Source organism: Mobula hypostoma, chromosome 7 (genome assembly GCF_963921235.1).
Source record: "Mobula hypostoma chromosome 7, sMobHyp1.1, whole genome shotgun sequence".
NCBI classification, from domain to species: Eukaryota; Metazoa; Chordata; class Chondrichthyes; order Myliobatiformes; family Myliobatidae; genus Mobula; species Mobula hypostoma.
The window spans coordinates 87,088,260-87,105,777 of record NC_086103.1 but is presented as its reverse complement, the minus strand read 5'-3'; the positions used below and the strand labels follow the sequence as shown (position 1 = coordinate 87,105,777).

Below are 17,518 nucleotides of genomic sequence, written 5' to 3'. Positions count from 1 at the left end.
AGTGGGCAAATTCATGGCAGATGCAATTTAATGTGGATAAATGTGAGGTTATCCATTTTGATGGCAAAAACAGGAAAACAGATTATTATCTGAATGGTGGCCAATTAGGAAAAGGGGAGGTGCAACGAGACCTGGGTGTCATTATACACCAGTCATTGAAAGTGGGCATGCAGGTACAGCAGGCGGTGAAAAAGGCAAATGGTATGCTGGCATTCATAGCAAGAGGATTCGAGTACAGGAGCAGGGAGGTACTACTGCAGTTGTACAAGGCCTTGGTGAGACCACATCTGGAGTATTGTGTGTAGTTTTGGTCCCCTAATCTGAGGAAAGACATCCTTGCCATAGAGGGAGTACAAAGAAGGTTAGTAGATTGATTCCTGGGATGGCAGGACTTTCATATGATGAAAGACTGGATCGACTGGGCATATACTCGTTGGAATTTAGAAGATTGAGATGGGATCTTATTGAAACGTATAAAATCCTAAAGAGATCGGACAGGCTAGATGCAGGAAGATTGTTCCCGATATTGGGGAAGTCCAGAACGAGGGGTCACAGTTTGAGGATAAAGAGGAAGCCTTTTAGGACTGAGATGAGGAAAAACTTCTTCACACAGAGAGTGGTGAATCTGTGGAATTCTCTGCCACAGGAGAGGCCAGTTCATTGGCTATACTTAAGAGGGAGTTATATATGGCCCTTGTGGCTAAAGGGATCAGGGGGTATGGAGGGAAGGCTGGTACAGGGTTTTGGGTTGGACGATCAGCCATGATCATACTGAATGGCGGTGCAGGCTCGAAGGGCCGAATGGCCTACTCCTGAACCTATTTTCTATGTTAAGGGGAGGATGTGGTGCAGCCAGGCTCCGTTCTGTAATTACTTAATCCAAATCAATATCAGCCCTGTCCCAATGTTTAGCCAACTTGGTCATTTCAAAGCATAATTTATATGCCCTGGCGTCTGGTAGACTGAGCCTGCCCATGTCCCTGGACATACACATCTTACTCATTTTAATTCTGGGCTTCTTCTTATCCCATAGAAAATCCCTGATAATTTTGTTGTATTGCTCGTAGGTCAAAGCTGATATATTTAAAGGAAGCATCATAGAAAGTTAACTGAGGTGCTGTGACCATTTTAACTACATTGACTTTACCCCAGAGTGACAGTCTCAGTGCCCCCCACTTATCCAGATTATTTCTTATCCTACTCAATAATGGGTCTGGCTGAGTGTTACAATCCCGTGCATTGCAAGTCTACCAGGGTTTGATACAATCAGTCAGAATGCTGTCCACAGTATACGTATAGAAATTTGTATGAGTCTTTGACATACCAAATCACCTTAAGCTCCTAATGAAGCATAGCTACTGGTTGCTGCCTTTGTGAATGCACCAATGTTTTGGGCCCAATATCCTAGAATTTGAATCTTCACCTTCTCCACTGCTGACTGCTAGATGAGAACATGTGAGTGTTCTCATAGGACCTGGGGTTTTTAGTAGGGGAGTTGAATGGGTAAATTACCCTGTTTCCTTTTACCTTAATGCCAAAAGAGGATTGATTTTTTTTTCCACTACCATCCTGAACACCATTCTTCCATAGTTAGTATTGAAGAGCCAGTCATTTCCCAGGCTTGTGTGGATGCTATACCTTTTCAAACAGAATTTGAGAATATCTTGGAATTCTTCCCTCACAATCTCTTGCTTCAGTGCAGAGTTCCTCTGGGAATTTGGGGTTGGGTATGTGAAAGACAGAGTCAGCTGAAAGTAATTAAGCAAACACGAGGAATTCTGCAGATGCTGGAAATTCAAGCAACACACATCAAAGTTGCTGGTGAACGCAGCAGGCCAGGCAGCATCTCTAGGAAGAGGTACAGTCGACGTTTCAGGCCGAGACCCTTCATCAGGACCAACTGAAAGAGGAGCTAGTAAGAGATTTGAGAGGGGGGAGGGGAGATCCAAAGTAATAGGAGAAGACAGGAGGGGGGAAGGATGGAGCCAAGAGCTGGACAGGTAATTGGCAAAAGGGATATGAGAGGATCATGGGACAGGAGACCCAGGGAGAAGGAAAAGGGGGAGGGGGGGAACCCAGAGGAAGGGCAAGGGGTATAGTCAGAGGGACAGAGGGAGAAAAAGGAGAGTGAGAGAAAGAATGTGTGTATATAAATTACGGATGGGGTACGAGGGGGAGGTGGGGCATTAGCGGAAGTTAGAGAAGTCAATGTTCGTGCCATCAGGTTGGAGACTACCCAGACGGAATATAAGGTGTTGTTCCTCCAACTTGAGTCTGGCTTCATCTTTACAGTAGAGGAGGCTGTGGATAGATATATCAGAATGGGAATGGGATGTGGAATTAAAATGTGTGGCCACTGGGAGATCCTGCTTTCTCTGGCGGACAGAGCGTAGGTGTTCAGCAAAACGATCTCCAGTCTGCGTCGGGTCTTGCCAATATATAGGAGGCCACATCAATTGCAATTGCCGATTGCATTGCCTCTGATCTGGGCCGACAGTTACGTGCCGGGCGGCACCTAATTAATTAACATGATTATTTCGGCTTTTTTCTTCAAGATGTACTGTGCGCCTCCCGGCTTACTGCTGCATTCTCCATGAATCGGTATCCGTCCGCGGCCTGGGGGTTGGGTTGGTGGGATACTGGGGTGTCATCTCATCGTCGTCAGTTTCCATTAGGTCAGGCAGCTCATCTCCTATCTCCGCCTGCCTCGATGTCGAAGGTTGAGGTTCGTCGTCTGATGTGGAAGGCTTGAAAAACAACAGTACAGTTTGTTTGACTGCTGAGCCTCACACATTTTTCTATCATACAGTTCTTTGTAAGGACTCAAACTATCTTGCAAATATGCCGTAAACCGACGTACCCTTTCAAAATTAAAGTCGTACTTCATCATTACTCATTCAGTTTCGATTGTTATTCTTTCCTCTTCCAGTTGCATCAGCTCTTCATCTATCAGTTCTTGGTCATGGGATGCCAAAACCTCTTCAACATCATCTTCATCAACTTCCACAAGCCAAACTCACTTTGTCCTTACTTCGTTCACCACGATCGAAACGCTTAATTATGTCTAGTTTTACGCTGTGTAACACCCTTACGAGCTCTTTTAGGCTTTTCTGATACTTTAGAACTCATCTTGCTAAAGGCTGCTCACAGGCACGTGTTTAAGCAATGCCGGCGAGAGTGCAGTTCCGAATCCGGGGGAGAGCGGCTGCTCGGGGCATGCGCTGATTTCTTTTTCACGCGCTGCCTTTTCTTGTAACAGTGAAAACACCTTCTGTTAGCAAAAACAGGGAACTAATGTAGGTCTTTCGTAACAGTGAGGTTTTGTAAAGCGAACATTCGAAAAGCGGGGAACACCTGTAATTTCATACATCTCTGGTGATTTTTATATACTTGCATACTTGAATCTGGTATGAATGATCTTCTATCCACTTATTTCTTAATGTGACAACAGAACTTGTATCATTTTTTAATGTGTATTCTTTGGAAGCATAGTTTTCTGGTTTAAAAAAATCCACCTGGGAAGATGTTTCTTTTTTCTACTTCCATTATACGCAAATAAGGGGACAAATAAGTAAAGCAGAAATTAACACTCTTGAATGCATATCCATTGTGTGCATTGGGATTTAGTATTCTGTAACTGAAGCCAAGCCTCTTTTAAGTAACCTTGTTCCTATTAGATCTCTTAGTCATACTTCGTCATACCTTCCAGTTATACTTCAAGCTACTTCCCAAGTCGCTTATTGCATTTTTTAACCACCAAAACTGTAAACATTAAGTGACAGCAGCTCTTTGGTTCCTCCATTAAGTGATCATTTGTCATTTGAAAGATGACTAAATGTTGGTCCAACATGTATATTAGAAGCTGAGCTGGCTGTGGAGTTCCCAACAGAGGGCACATGTTTGAAAGTGGATGATATTAGTGTTCCACATAGAGACGTGTGCTTAATTCGGGATGTTTGATTGCTGTAGTAAAAGTGAAAAACATGTCTGTCAAACAATTTAAAAATTAGCCATTTGTAATTCTAATGGTATCTTTGAATGTCAATATTTTTGAATATGTATCAATTGAAAATCAATTCTTTATAACTTCTGACATGGTTTAAATTCTCTTTGTGTTCACATCACACTGTAAAGGTCATTATAGTGAAGGACTTGAACCAGCCTTTCTCAACCTTTTGCCTTAGAGGATCCCTTGAAATAATTTTCAGGTCTCGAGGAGTTCCTGCGTAATTACATAGACAGCTCATTGTACGTTCGCGTGATCAGTAAGTTGTAGATATAATAATCCAAAAATAATTGTCAGTGATCTTTTGAGTAGAGAGTGAATTTGTAGCCAACCCTTCTTGAAAAAAACAGGTAGTTAAGCTCAGCTTATCTTTCGTAGAAATATATAAAACCTACAGCACAATGCAGGCCCTTTGGCCCACAAAGCTGTGCTGAGCATGTCCTTAACTTAGAAATTACCTTGATTTACCCATAACCCTCTATTTTTCATGGACTCACCACTCTCTGCATAGAAAAGCTTACCCCGACATTTCCTTTGTACCTACAAACACCTTAAAACTCTGCCCTCTCGTGCTAGCCATTCCAGCCCCGGGAAAAAGTCTCTGACTATCCACACTATCAATGCCTCTGATCATCTGATACACCTCTATCAGGTCACCTCTCATCCTCCGTTGCTCCAAGGAAAAAAGGTCGAGTTCACTCAACCTATTCTCATAAGGCATGTTCCCCAATCCAGGCAACATCCTTGTAAAGTTGCTGGTGAACGCAGCAGGCCAAGCAGCATCTATAGGAAGAGGCGCAGTCGACGTTTCAGGCCGAGACCCTTCGTCAGGAATTCCTGTTGTTAACATCCTTGTAAATCTCCTCTACACCCTTTCTATGGTTTCCACATCCTTCCTATAGTGAGGCGACCAGAACTGAGCACAGTACTCCAAGTGCGGTCTGACCAGGGCCCTATATAGCTGCAACATTACCTCTTGGCTCCTAAATTCAGTCCCACAATTGATGAAGGCCAATACACCATATGCTTTCTTAACCACAGAGTCAACCTGCGCAGCAGCTTTGAATGCCTTATAGACTCGGACCCCAAGTTCCCTCTGATCGTCCATACTGCCAAGAGTCTTACCATTAATGCTATATTGTGCCATCATATTTGACCTACCAAAATGAACCACCTCACACTTATCTGGGTTGAACTCCATCTGCCACTTCGTAGCCCAGTTTTGCGTCTTATCAATGTCTCGCTGTAATCTCCGACAGCCCTCCACACAATCCACACCATCCCGAACCTTTGTGTCATCAGCAAATTTACTCACCCATCCCTCCACTTCTTCATCCAGGTCATTTATAAAAATCACCAAGAGCAGGGGTCCCAGAACAGATCCCTGAGGCATGCCACTGGTGACCAACTTCCATGCCGAATTTAACCCATCTACAACTACTCTTTGCTATCTGTGGGCAAGCCAGTTCTGGATGTCCCTTTGTATCCCATGCTTCCTTACTTTCTCAATAAGCCTTCCGTCGGGTACCTTGTCAAATGCCTTGCTGAAATTCATGTACACTACATCTACTGCTCTAGTCATAGTCGTAGTCATACTTTATCCTGGGGGAAATTGGTTTTCGTTACAGTTGCACCATAAATAATTAAATAGTAATAAAACCATAAATAATTAAATAGTAATATGTAAATCATGCCAGGAAATAAGTCCAGGACCAGCCTGTTGGCTCAGGGTGTCTGACCCTCCAAGGGAGGAGTTGTTTGATGGCCACAGGCAAGAATGACTTCCTATGACGCTCTGTGTTGCATCTCAGTGGAATGAGTCTCTGGCTGAATGTACTCCTGTGCCCAACAATGTGTTTAGTCACATCCACAAAAATTCAATCAGGCTTGTAAGGCACGACCTGCCCCTGACAAAGCCATGCTGACTATTCCTAATCATATTATGCCTCTCCAAATGTTCATAAGTTCTGCCTCTCAGGATCTCCTCCATCAACTTACCAATCACTGAAGTAAGACTCACTGGTATATAATTTCCTCGGCTATCTCTACTTCCTTTCCTGAATAATGGAACAACATCTGCAACCCTTCAATCCTCTGGAACCTCTCGCATTATATTTCCATTGATGATGGAAAAATCATTGCCAGAGGCTCAGCAATCTCCTCCCCCCATTTCCCTCACTTCGGCCCTCACCCTATCCTCCTGCCACCACAACAGGGACAGAGTTCCCCTTGTCCTCACCTGCCACCCCACTAGCCTCTGGATCCAGCACATTATCCTCCTCAACTTCCGTCACCTTTAACAGGACCCCACCACTAAGCACATCTTTCCCTCTCCACCCCTCTCCACTTTCCGCAGGGATCGGTCCCTCCGCGACTCCCTGATCCACACGTCCCTCCACACGGATCTCCCACCTGGCACTTATCCCTGTAAGCGTAAGTGCTACACCTGTCCCTACACCTCCTCTCTTGCCACCTTTCAGGGCCCAAAACAGGTGAGGCAACACTTCACTTCTGAGTCTGTTGGGGTCATCTATTGCATCCGGTGCTCCCGGTGCGGCCTGCTCTACATTGGTGAAACCCGACGTAGATTGGGGGACCGCTTAGTCGAGCACCTCCGCTCCGTCCGCCACAACAAATAGAATCTCCCGGTTGCCACCCACTTCAACTCTGCTTCCCATTCCCATTCGGATATGTCCATTCATGGCCTCCTCTACTGCCATGATGAGGTTAAACTCAGGTTGGAGGAGCAACACCTCATATACCGTCTAGGTAGTCTTCAGCCCTTTGGTATGAACATAGAATTCTCCAACTTCCGGTAATTCCCTCCCCTCCTTTCCCCTATCCTTATTTCACTCTGTCCCCTCCCCCAGCTGCCTATGACCTCCCTCATGGTTTTGCCTCCTTCTACTACGCATTGTGTTTTCCCCTATTCCTTCTTCACCTTTCCTGCCTATCACCTCCCTGCTTCCCCTCCCCCACCCCTTTATCTTTACCCTTACTGGATTTTCACCTGGAACCTACCAGCCTTCTCCTTCCTACCCTCCCTCTACCTTCTTTATCGGGCCTCTGCCCCTTCCTTCTTCAGTCCTGACGAAGGGTTCCGGCTCGAAACATTGATCGTTTCCACGGATACTGCCTGACCTGCTGAGTTCCTCCAGCGTGTTGTGAGTGTTGCTTTGACCCCAGCATCTGCAGAGTATTTTGTGTCCCAGTCTCCTCCTCGCCTCCCACAGTAGCCTGGGGTACAACTCATCCGGTCCCGGTGACTTATCCAACTTGATGCTTTCCAAAAGCTCCAGTACATCCTCTTTCTTAATATTTACATTCTCAAACTTTTCAGTCCACTGTAAGTCATCCCTACAATCGCCAAGATCCTTTTCCGTAGTGAATACTGAAGCAAAGTATTAATTAAGAACCTTTGCTATCTCCTCCGATTCTATACATGATTTTCTACTGTCACACTTGATTGGTCCTATTCTCTCACGTCTTATCCTCTTGCTCTTCACATACTTGTAGAATGCCTTGGAGTTTTCCTTAATCCTGTCCACCAAGGCCTTCTCATGGCCCCTTCTGGCTCTCCTAATTTCTTTCTTAAGCTTCTTCCTGCTAGCCTTATAATCTTCTAGATCTCTATCATTGCCTAGTTTTTTTGAACCTTTCGTAAGCTCTATTTTTCTCTTGATTAGATTTCTTGAAAGTAATCTTTCTTTCCTTTTCATTAATTTTAAAAACTCAAAAGACAAACATTATAAATTTCTGTTAAACACACTCAAAATGCTGCAGGAACTCAGCAGGTCAGGTAGCATCTATGGAAAAGAGTACAGTCAAAGTTTTGGGCTGAGAACCTTCATCAAGACTGGAGAAAAAAGGATGGGTCAGAATAATAAGGTAGGGGAGGAGAGGAAGATATACAAAGTAGTAGGTGATAGGTGGATCTGGAAGGGGTGAAGTGAAGGGCTTTGAAGTTTGGTGAAAGAGATATAGGGCTGGAGAAGGGGGAATCTGATAGAGGGGAGAGAACCATGGCAGAAAGATAAGTGGGAGGCAGGGGAAGATGTGCTTGGTGGTGGGATCCCATTAGAGATGGCCCCCACCCCACTTTCTGCTTTCGGCAGGGATTGTTCCCTACATGACTCCCTTGTCCATTCATCCCTCCCCACTGATCTCCCTCTTGGCAGTTATCCTTGCAAGTGGAACAAGGGCTACACCTGGCCCTACAGCTCCACCCTCACTACCATTCAGGGCCCTAAATAGTCCCTCCAGGTGAGGTGATATTTCACCTGTGAGTCTTTTGGGGGTCATCTACTGTATCTGGTGCTTTTGGTGTGGCCTCCTGTATATCGGTGAGACCCAACGTAGATTGGGAGACAACTTTTGCTGGGCACCTATGCTCCATCCGCTAGAAAAAGCAGGATCTCCCAGTGGCCACTCATTTTAATTCCACTTCCCATCCCCATTCCAACATGTCAGTCCATGGCTGCCTTTGCTGTCGTGATGAGGCCACGCTCAGGTTGGAGGAACAACACCTTAATTCTGCCTGGGTAGCCTCCAACCTGATGGTGTGAACACTGATTTCTCAAACTTACGGTAATGCCCCCCCTTTACTATTCCCCATTCCCGTTACCCTCTCTCACCTTACCTCCTTGCATGCCCATTACCTCCCTCTGGTGCTCCTCCCTCTTTTCTTTCTTCCATGGCCTTCTGTCCTCTCCTATCAGGTTCTCCCTTCTCCAGCCTGGTATCTCTTTCACCAATCAACTTCCCAGCTCTTTACTTCACCCTCTCCCCCCATCTTCTTACTCTGACATCAACTGTGCACTTTTCCCTAGATGCTGCCTGGCATTGAATAATTGAATCAATAAGGATCTCTCAAGGTTTAGGACTGCTGTGTAAAATGATTATATTGTGATAAATGCAGACTGTGTTCTTACAAACTGCATGGCAAACATTTCTGTGAAAGTCTGGGCCTCTGGATTTGAGGTATATTTACCAATCATAAAATTTCAGATGTCTGTGTTTCTACATTACTTTTGTATATCACATATTTGCATGTGTGACGATGATAACACTTATTTTAAGCCCCAGAGGAAAGTGTTTTCACAGTTAAAGATAACGTTATTGTATTTGTTTTGGAAAGCATGATGTGCCATTCTTTGTGTATGCGTGAAACAGCTTTAAACTAAAACGTGAAGAAAGCGGTTTTGGGAAACCCGAATGAACGAGGATTCCCTGTTTTACTAGAAATTGTATCTTCTTGCAGGAAACATTCCTATAGGAGATGCTTCAGAAAACTATTTTTTTCTTTTCCAATCCCCTAACTCTGAGTTGCTTTAATGTGGAAGAAGGCCCAAGGTTAGTAAATTGGGGTTGTTGCACGATTCGCCTTGTTGGTATTAATATTGTATCTGGAGGTTCATATTGAGTTTATAATAGTCATGAGTTGTGAATGTGATAATTCACCATTGTTTCATTACAATCCATCAAAAGAGCAACTTCGAAACTGCAGAAATTCAGTTCAGAATCGTCTTCCTAATATATCACAAAAATGCTGCATGATGTTGAGGTGATAGAATGCTGTTGGTTATTTCATGGATTCTTATATTGGTAATGTTTCCTTTCTGATATTTCCCAAATCAAACAAGAATTCTTATGTTACCAACTTTCAATACACTTTCTGAAGAAAAGGGTGTCTCATTTCACAAATAAAATTAAGGTTTGTGAAATGAGAAAACAGTAAAGAAATAAAAAGGGAATTTTGGTTTGATAGCCCATTCCAATCTGGACCTTGCATATTAACTGTCCATAGAAGGTGATGTTGGCAAGGAAACTGTATATATGCTATCTGCATAGACTTAGTGGTTTTGTCAGATGCCAGGTAAATACTGAAAATCAACAACAGGACATGTGCAGTTTCAGTGGTCAAGAATGTGCAATTTGGAATATAATTGGAAAATGAGCTTTTCATCTTGGCGAGAAATTTAAAAAAAAAGTTGAATTTCAGGTGCTAGAACTCTTGGTATTCATAGGAATCATTAGTTTTCAAAGTTACTTTGCAGATCCAACATGAGTTTATCTTGTTAAATTAAAACAGATGTGTTAAGAGCTCTAATTCAAGTTCAAGATAATTGTCATGCATATCCATGAAATAAAACTTGAACAACATAATAAACAACAATAACATCATGACATTAGTGCAAGTTGAGAGAAATGCAGTCCATAGTAGAATTAGCGTCGTAAAGGTTGTTTCCTAAACCCGATGACAGCAGGGAAGAAGGTGTTATTGAACCTTGAGATGTAGGCTTTCCTGCCTCTGTACTTCCTGCCTGATAGCAGCAGTAAAGAAGGCGGCGTGTCCTGGATGGTGAAGGTCCTCAATTATGGATGTCAGCTTCCTGGGAAATTGCTTCTTGTAGATGTTCTTGTTGGTGGAGAGCACCTTGCCTGTGGTGGAACTGCTCGTGTCCAGTGGTCTCTGAACCCTCTAGCATTTTGGTGGATTGGAGTTCCCTTACCAGTCTGTGATGGAATCAGAATTCTTTTTACAGTACATCTGTCGAAGTTTGTCGATAACATACTGAATCTCCTTAAACTGCTAAGTAGAGATGCTGGCACGCTTTCTTTATGGTTGCATCTATGTGCTGAGTCCACAATAGATGACCTGATTATTCCATGTCCTTGTGTAGCTCACCCTTATATTAAACTCCAAAGATTAAGATCTAATTTAGCTGTTCGTGTAAGGGCAACGTTCTTATCCCAGAAATGATCAAAATAAATCTGTGAATTGTTTCCACTGCTAGTCTCCCCTTAAATAAAGGGACCAGAATCTGACATCCTGTGCTTTTAACTTCATCTCTCTTGCAATAAAGGCAAAATGTGCTGTTTTCCACCTTGACTATTACAGCTGCCTGTTTCTCATGCGATGATTCACACACCAAGAGCACCTGGGCATTAATCCTTTCTTTTGCAGTCTCTCTCCATTCAAGTAATAGTTTTAATTTAACAAAATGTTTGTCCTCACTCTTCAGCATTTCTGTTTTTATTGCCATTGAATGGATTTTTTTTTTGTCTTTCAGGATATATAATAAGTCTCGTTCTTCTAACCTTGCCTCGGCAGCACTTGGTTCAGCTCTATCTATATGTTTTGACTGCATTACTTTTGTATGCTGGGCATCAAATTTCCAGGTAAGGCTTATGAAAAGTTCACTATTTGCATAAAATTTGAATAGGAAGGGTTAGTTATTAGGTTTCAATTTGTTATTCTGTTCTCTGGTTTAAATCGTAGCTAGATGTTTGCCTTTGGAGATGAAAACTATTCCTGTTGTTGTGTTGAGTATATATTTACTCAACAAAATGAAACCATCAACACAAAATTAATTTAACTGCGTCTGAAAAAGGAACCTTGGCATCTGTCACTTGAATTTATAAACTTTTGACTATGTATTGTAAATGAACGAAGCACATAAAATTTTGATCTTAATGTAACCCAGCTCCATACTGTGTTACGTTGAACTCCTTGAACTGTTGCTGAAACCTCAGTGTGTTGTTATTGCTAGACTTGATGTAGGGCTAAGCTTCCTCTTTTATAAACCTGATTGTCCAAAATTCTTGTGCTTCTGTCTGAACTGGCACAAAATTGTTGCCTTTCATTAGTCTTATTAGTCCTTAGCTTAACCGTATGCACTTGTTTTCTGTTAAGCATTGCATTAACTTCAAACCTGTCATCCTTTTTTTAAATTCCAAATTACTCCAACATCTTGACTCTCCAGATTTATGAAATCTCTTGCAATCTGTAACCTTGTGGAGATAGTTGCATTTAAGATTACAGCTTTGCCCCGCCATCTGAAGGTTTGCATTCCTATGAAACGGTTTGTAAGCCGAAATATCATAAAGTGAAGAAGCAATTACCATTTATTTATATGGGAAAAATTTGTGAGCGTTCGCAGACCCAAAAATAACCTACCAAATCATGCCAAATAACACATAAAACCTAAAATAACAGTAACATATAGTAAAAGCAGGAATGATATAAAGCCTATATAAAGTAGAAATACTTTTCCACAATCGTTACTGAACTGTTCTCCGTAGCGAAAATCTCACGCAAGCGCCGTCGGCAGAAAATCTCACGCAAACGCTGTTGGCAAAAACACTCTCTCCAGTAACCTTTAAGTTATGAAGCTGCCAAATCATACCAAATAACACGTAAAGATACACAGCCGATATAAAGTAGAAATAATATATGTTCAGTGTAGTATCACTTACCGGAATTGGTTCAGTGCTGAGCACACTGATGATGGTGTGTTAGATTGAGTCGTTGCAGGTTGGGTGGTGCAGTGGCCCCACCTCCAGGCAGCCGACAGATACTGAACCGCAAAGCATGCAGGGGTCCAGCGGTAGCCGGGAGACATCCAGCGCATCTTTAATAAAAAAGCCGAAATAAACATGCTAATTAATTACGTGTCGGGCAGCACCTAATTAATTAGCATGTTTATTTCGACTTTTTTCTTAAAGTTGTGCTATGTGCTTCCCGGCTACTGCTGCATTCTCCGCGAATTGCGGGTTGGTGGGACACTGGGGTGTTCTCTTGTCGTCTGTTTCCATTAGAGCAGGCAGGTCATCTTCTCCTATGACTGCCCGCCTTGATGTCGAATGTCGAGGTTCGTCGTCTGCTGTGGCTGATGCGGAAGGGCTTGCTTGACTGCTGAGCCTCGCACATTTTTCTATCATACAGTTCTTTGTAAGGACTCAAACCATCCTGCAAATATCCCCTAAACCTACGTACCCTTTCAAAATTAAAGTCGTACTTTATCATGGCAGCGAAAATCTCACGTAGTTGCCTCACGTTCAGTTCCTGGATGACTTCACTTTCGATCGTTCACTACTGTATTCAGTTCCAATTGTTATCCTTTCCTCTTCCAATTGCATCAGCTCTTCATCTATCAGTTCTTGGTCATGGGATGCCAAAACCTCTTCAACATCGTGTTCGTCAGCTTCCACAAGCCAAACTCACTTAGTCCTTACTTCAAACAACAGGAATTCTGCAGATGCTGGAAATTCAAGCAACATACATCAAAGTTGCTGGTGAACGCAGCAGGCCAAGCAGCATCTGTAGGAAGAGGTGCAGTCGACGTTTCAGGCCGAGACCCTTCGTCAGGACTAACTGAAGGAAGAGTGAGTAAGGGATTTGAAAGTTGGAGGGGGAGGGGAAGATCCAAAATGATAGGAGAAGACAGGAGGGGGAGGGATAGAGCCGAGAGCTGGACAGGTGATAGGCAAAAGGGGATATGAGAGGATCATGGGACAGGAGGTCCGGGAAGAAAGACAAGGGGGGGTGACCCAGAGGATGGGCAAGAGGTGTATTCAGAGGGACAGAGGGAGAAAAAGGAGAGTGAGAGAAAGAATGTGTGCATAAAAATGAGTAACAGATGGGGTACGAGGGGGGAGGTGGGGCCTTAGCGGAAGAAGCCACACTCAGGTTGGAGGAACAACACCTTATATTCCGTCTGGGTAGCCTCCAACCTGATGGCATGAACATCGACTTCTCTAACTTCCGCTAAGGCCCCACCTCCCCCTCGTACCCCATCTGTTACTCAATTTTATGCACACATTCTTTCTCTCACTCTCCTTTTTCTCCCTCTGTTCCTCTGAATATACCTCTTGCCCATCCTCTGGGTCACCCCCCCCTCCTTGTCTTTCTTCCCGGACCTCCTGTCCCATGATCTTCTCGTATCCCCTTTTGCCTATCACCTGTCCAGCTCTCGGCTCTATCCCTCCCCCTCCTGTCTTCTCCTATCATTTTGGATCTCCCCCTCCCCCTCCAACTTTCAAATCCCTTACTCACTCTTCCTTCAGTTAGTCCTGACGAAGGGTCTCGGCCTGAAACGTCGACTGCACCTCTTCCTATAGATGCTGCTTGGCCTGCTGCGTTCACCAGCAACTTTGATGTATGTTGTTAGTCCTTACTTCGTTCACCACGATTGAAATGCTTATTTATGTCTAGTTTTACGCTAAGTGTAACGCCCTTACGAGCTCTTTCAGGCTTTTCCGATACTGTACCTTAGTACTCATCTTGCAAACGGCTGCTCACAGGCACGTGTTTAATCCTTTTTTCGCGCGCTGATTTTTTTCGTAACAGTGAAAATACCTTCTGAAAGTGAAAACAGTACTAATGTACGTCTTTTGTAACAGTGAGGTTTCGTAAAGCGAACATTCAAAAAGCAGGGGACACCTGTATTCCTAAATGCAGTTGCTTCATCACTGGTGACTATGCTTTCACCTCCCCCCCACCCCCGGCCAGAGCTTTGAGCTTTGCAAATAAATACGATTTTCTACAGCTTGTGTTGCGTCTGGTGGAGGAAGGAACAAATTACAATTCAATTAATGATCCCAGTCAGGACCTCCTTAAGTGGAATCCCCTTTCCTTTCTTTGTTATTTTAAAGGTTCTGCTTAAATTAGGTTGTTCCATCTGGAGTGTTAATTCTTCTTTGTATTTGGTATTTTGTGATTCAACTCTGATTTTTAATTTTCCTATTTTTGCTGAATTTCTGTTCCTGTTTTGATTTAATTGCTCTGTCTCTGGATACAATTGAATGAAATTAGGTTGAGAAATCTGAGGAATTTTTAAAGCTCTCAGTTTTCAAAGCTATTGCCCTTATCCCAAGGTGGGTCCTTAATCAAGTTATCAGTGATGTTAAATAGAATAATTTTGAATGTAACTTTCCCATGTGTGACTTAGTGCTCTCTAGCTAGTGAAGTAAGAGTTTGAAGAGTGGTCGTTGTGCTGTCAGGGAAGAAATGGCAGCAGGTTTGTGTGTGCCAAACTTTAACAATAGCAATATAAATAATGATCGGATAGCTTTCAGAGATGTTACCAAATTTAATATTGGCCAGGAGACCAGGAGTAACTTCCTATTTTAAAACTAGTGATATTTTTTCAAATATCTTGTTGAAAGTGTATATAGGATTTCATATTCTCATCTGAATAATTGCAATTTTCTGCTACATTCCCACAACATGCAGGAGTATTGGTCTAAACTTGTATGTTCGGTCATTGAAAAGGATAGCATAAGGACATGATTCAGAGCCAAGAATCTTACCACTTGGTGCACCTTTTTTCAAACAAGGTGCATGAAATGGCCTCACCAGAAGCTACTTATTTCTCTTGCACCTTGCCGGTGACTGACTTTTCTGTCTCAGTGAGAATGCATGATGTGTTGCTGTTTTAGTACTCATCATGTTGAAGATTGAATTATCAAGTTTGTGTTTGCATTGATGCAAAGTGTAATGCGATAATACTATCAATTTGGTGATTCTAGCAACATGTATCTGAATTAGATAGAATCAGGTTTAATATCACTGGCATGTGTCATGAAATTTGTTTTGTGGCAGCAGTACATTGCAATACATAATAAAAAACTATAATTTACAGTAAGTGTATAGAAAAAAAATGAAATAAGTCATGCAAAAAGAGAGGGAAAATAGTGAGAGAATGTTCATGGGTTCATTGTCCATTCAGAAATCTGATGGTGGAGGGGATGAAGTTGCTGAAACATTAAGTGCGTGTGTTAAGGTTCTTGCACCTCTTCCTTGATTAGAGAAGAGGGCATTTGCTGGGTGTTGACGATCCTTAATGATGGATGCCACCTTTTTGAGGCATCTCCTTTTGAAGATGATCTCGGTGCTGTTGAGGCTAGTACCATGATGGAGCTGGCTGAGTTTACAACTTCCTGCAACTTTTTCTAATCCTGTGTGGTGGCCCCTCCATACCAGATGGTTAGTTATGCATCCAGTTAGAATGCTTTCCACGGTACATCTGTAGAAATTTACCATAGAGTTCATGTTGGTTTGCATAGGGGCAAACCTGAGGTACTGCTCCTTGAAGATGTCTTGGTTGCTTGGGAGGTTAGTACCCCTGATGGACCTGACTAACTTTACAAATTTCTGCAACTTGATGCCAGATGGTGATGCAGCTAATCAGAATGCTCTCCATGGTACTTCTGTGGAAGTTTGAGTTTTTTAGGTGACAAGCCAAGTCTCCTTAAACTCTGAATGAAAATAGCTGCTGTCTTGCAAGTTACAATATATCAATGGTCTCGTCCACATTTATCGTTAATTCTTGAAATGTTCACTTACTGAAGCTTGTACTTTGTTTTGATATGTTTTGCAATTTAGTCTATTATGAAAAATATGAAATTAAAATTGATATTCGGAGTGGTATTAAATGTTGTTATCCATAAGATGATTGTAGATGTTATAACATGGTTACTCAAGATGGAGTCGAACTCTGAAATCAAGTTTTTCATTTGCTGCTTGGAATTTGTACTTTAAAAACAATCAGCAAACTGGGCAAGCATGTCTAGTCAAACCAGTTGATGTTGGAGAGTATTGAGTGGACGTTATCTCTACTTGTTATTTTTGTTGTAGTTTCATTGGCTTTCTAATTTTTCAAAAGTAATATGTACCTGCAATGTTGCTATAATTGAAATAGAGGAGTTTTGTGTGATTTGCAGAAAAGGAGTTAGAAATATTGATCATTATGTTGATTGAGGCGTACTGTATCCTTTTGGAAATGTGATTTGTATTTCAAAAGTATGTAGATGAATAATGATATCTGTGATTTAAACATTGGAAGGCAAAATTATAGTTTTCAAAGGTGCTTTATAAAAACATATTAAATTCTAAAGTCAAGCATCATTTAATTATCACAGCTAATGAAAAGTTTTAATTGACTTGTACTGGTGCATGAGATCATTTGAGGGATACGTGAATGGAAGTGCACAGAGGAAGATGCTGTTTAATATATTGAAGTCCCTTTCAGTCCGTTTATGCAAGCATTAGAAGAATTTAATGTACAAATACTTGTTCCCTCTTGTCCTAAGGTAAGAGCCCTAATATTTGAAGAAGTAGCTAACCATTGAAGACGGAACACTATAGCACGGTACAGGTCCTTCTGCATATGATGTTGAGCCAACATTTTAACCTACTGTAAATTCGATTTAACCCCTCCCTCCCACATAACCATTTTTCTTTCACCCATGTGTCTGAGTCTCTTAATGACTGATCTATCGGCTTGTGCCACCACCCCTAGCGGTATGTTCCATGCACCCACTACTCTATGCATTAAAAAAAAAATGACATTTAACATTCTCCCTATACTTTAGTTTCAGAGCTTGAATGGGTTACCTCTCTCTGTTTCCAGACCTACTCAGCTGTACATACTCTGTAGTTCTGTGACATCTGCTCACTGGTTTTATGGTCCAAACTAGTGCCAGCCCATTGGCCATTCATATATTATCCACCTGTAGGACTTGTTACTTGTTACAAGCTGGGAGAAGTTTGGATTATATTTGGAGTAATAAGGAATGGAACGGTAACATTGCTGCCAGTGCCGTGCTTCACAGTGCCAGTGACCTGAGCTGAACTCCAGCTGCCATCTGCAGGGAGCCCACACGCTACCCCTGCAACTGCGTAGTATCTCCCCCCCCCCACATTGCAAAGGCATATGGGTTAAAGTT

General features: G+C 42.5%; 1 protein-coding gene across 1 annotated transcript in view; it reads left to right on the top strand.

Moving 5' to 3' along the window:
• Positions 1 to 17,518, top strand: part of rnf145a (ring finger protein 145a) — a 137,840-nt gene that overhangs the window by 26,176 nt on the left and 94,146 nt on the right. Inside the window, exon 2 of the mRNA XM_063053693.1 lies at positions 11,080 to 11,188. Coding sequence (XP_062909763.1) covers positions 11,080 to 11,188 — 109 coding nt within the window. The remainder of the gene's footprint in view (positions 1 to 11,079; positions 11,189 to 17,518) is intronic.